The sequence below is a fragment of the Olea europaea genome, unplaced genomic scaffold (genome assembly GCF_002742605.1).
Source record: "Olea europaea var. sylvestris unplaced genomic scaffold, O_europaea_v1 scaffold8921, whole genome shotgun sequence".
Classification (NCBI taxonomy): Eukaryota; Viridiplantae; Streptophyta; class Magnoliopsida; order Lamiales; family Oleaceae; genus Olea; species Olea europaea.
The window spans coordinates 3,090-3,970 of record NW_019267390.1 but is presented as its reverse complement, the minus strand read 5'-3'; the positions used below and the strand labels follow the sequence as shown (position 1 = coordinate 3,970).

The following is an 881-nucleotide window of genomic DNA, read 5'->3' as shown; positions in this document are numbered from 1 at the left end:
TTAATGTGTGTTTGAGCCACTTTTTTAAAGAATATATTTTGAAATAGTAGATTGATGAAGAATGTGCAGTTATAAAAAAAAAAGAAAAAATTGATTTGTATATAATATTATTTTAATAAAAAAAAAGTGATTAAAAGGAGGGAGAAAAAATGTACTCCCAGGAAAATGAGAATCAAATACCCAAGTGTTCACATTATGTGAACGATCATCTTTTCCTTTCGAGAATGCTTTATACGGAAAATTCTTTTTTGATAATCTTTTACTTCATTGCAAAGGAACCCCATTTATCTGCGTATATATTCTCTGTATCACTTCACCATGCCATGAAGTTTCATGCTTGCAATAGTTTTGCACTTAGAGGGTTTTTGTAATTTTCAGTGATGAACGATCATCTTTTCCTTTCGAGTGTGCTTTATACGGAAAATTCTTTTTGATAATCTTTTACTTCATTACGAAGGAATCCCATTTATCTGCGTATATATTCTCTGTATCACTTCACCATGCCATGAAGTTTCATGCTTGCAATAGTTTTGCACTTAGAGGGTTTTTGTAATTTTCAGTGTTGATAGTTAAAATACGCAAAAGAGAGTGAAAAGTGACAATGCAAGAGTGTTCTTCAAGCACGAAAAGAGCTCGGCTTGCGGATGAGTTTATTAACTTGGTGTTTTCGTGGTCTCTTGAAGACATTTGTAATGAGGGTCTGTACAGAAAGCAGGTTCGTTCTTTGTTACTCTTTTGGCTTCTGGTGGTAAATTTTCAACAGAGTATTTAACATTTTTTGCAGGTCTTGTTTTGATCATCGATGAATAGTTGTAGCTTAATTTTTAAGCAGAGCATTTGCCCTTCTTTGTGGTCCATTATTTTACATTCTCCTACATTTT

General features: G+C 32.7%; 1 protein-coding gene across 1 annotated transcript in view; it reads left to right on the top strand.

Annotated features, from left to right (window-relative positions):
- LOC111392156 overlaps positions 1 to 553 on the top strand; it is a 19,446-nt gene extending 18,893 nt beyond the window's left edge. The window contains exons 7-8 of the mRNA XM_023017423.1: positions 276 to 328; positions 379 to 553. Of these exons, the coding sequence (XP_022873191.1) occupies positions 276 to 328; positions 379 to 553 (228 nt within the window). The remainder of the gene's footprint in view (positions 1 to 275; positions 329 to 378) is intronic.
- Positions 554 to 881: the final 328 nt, after the last annotated feature.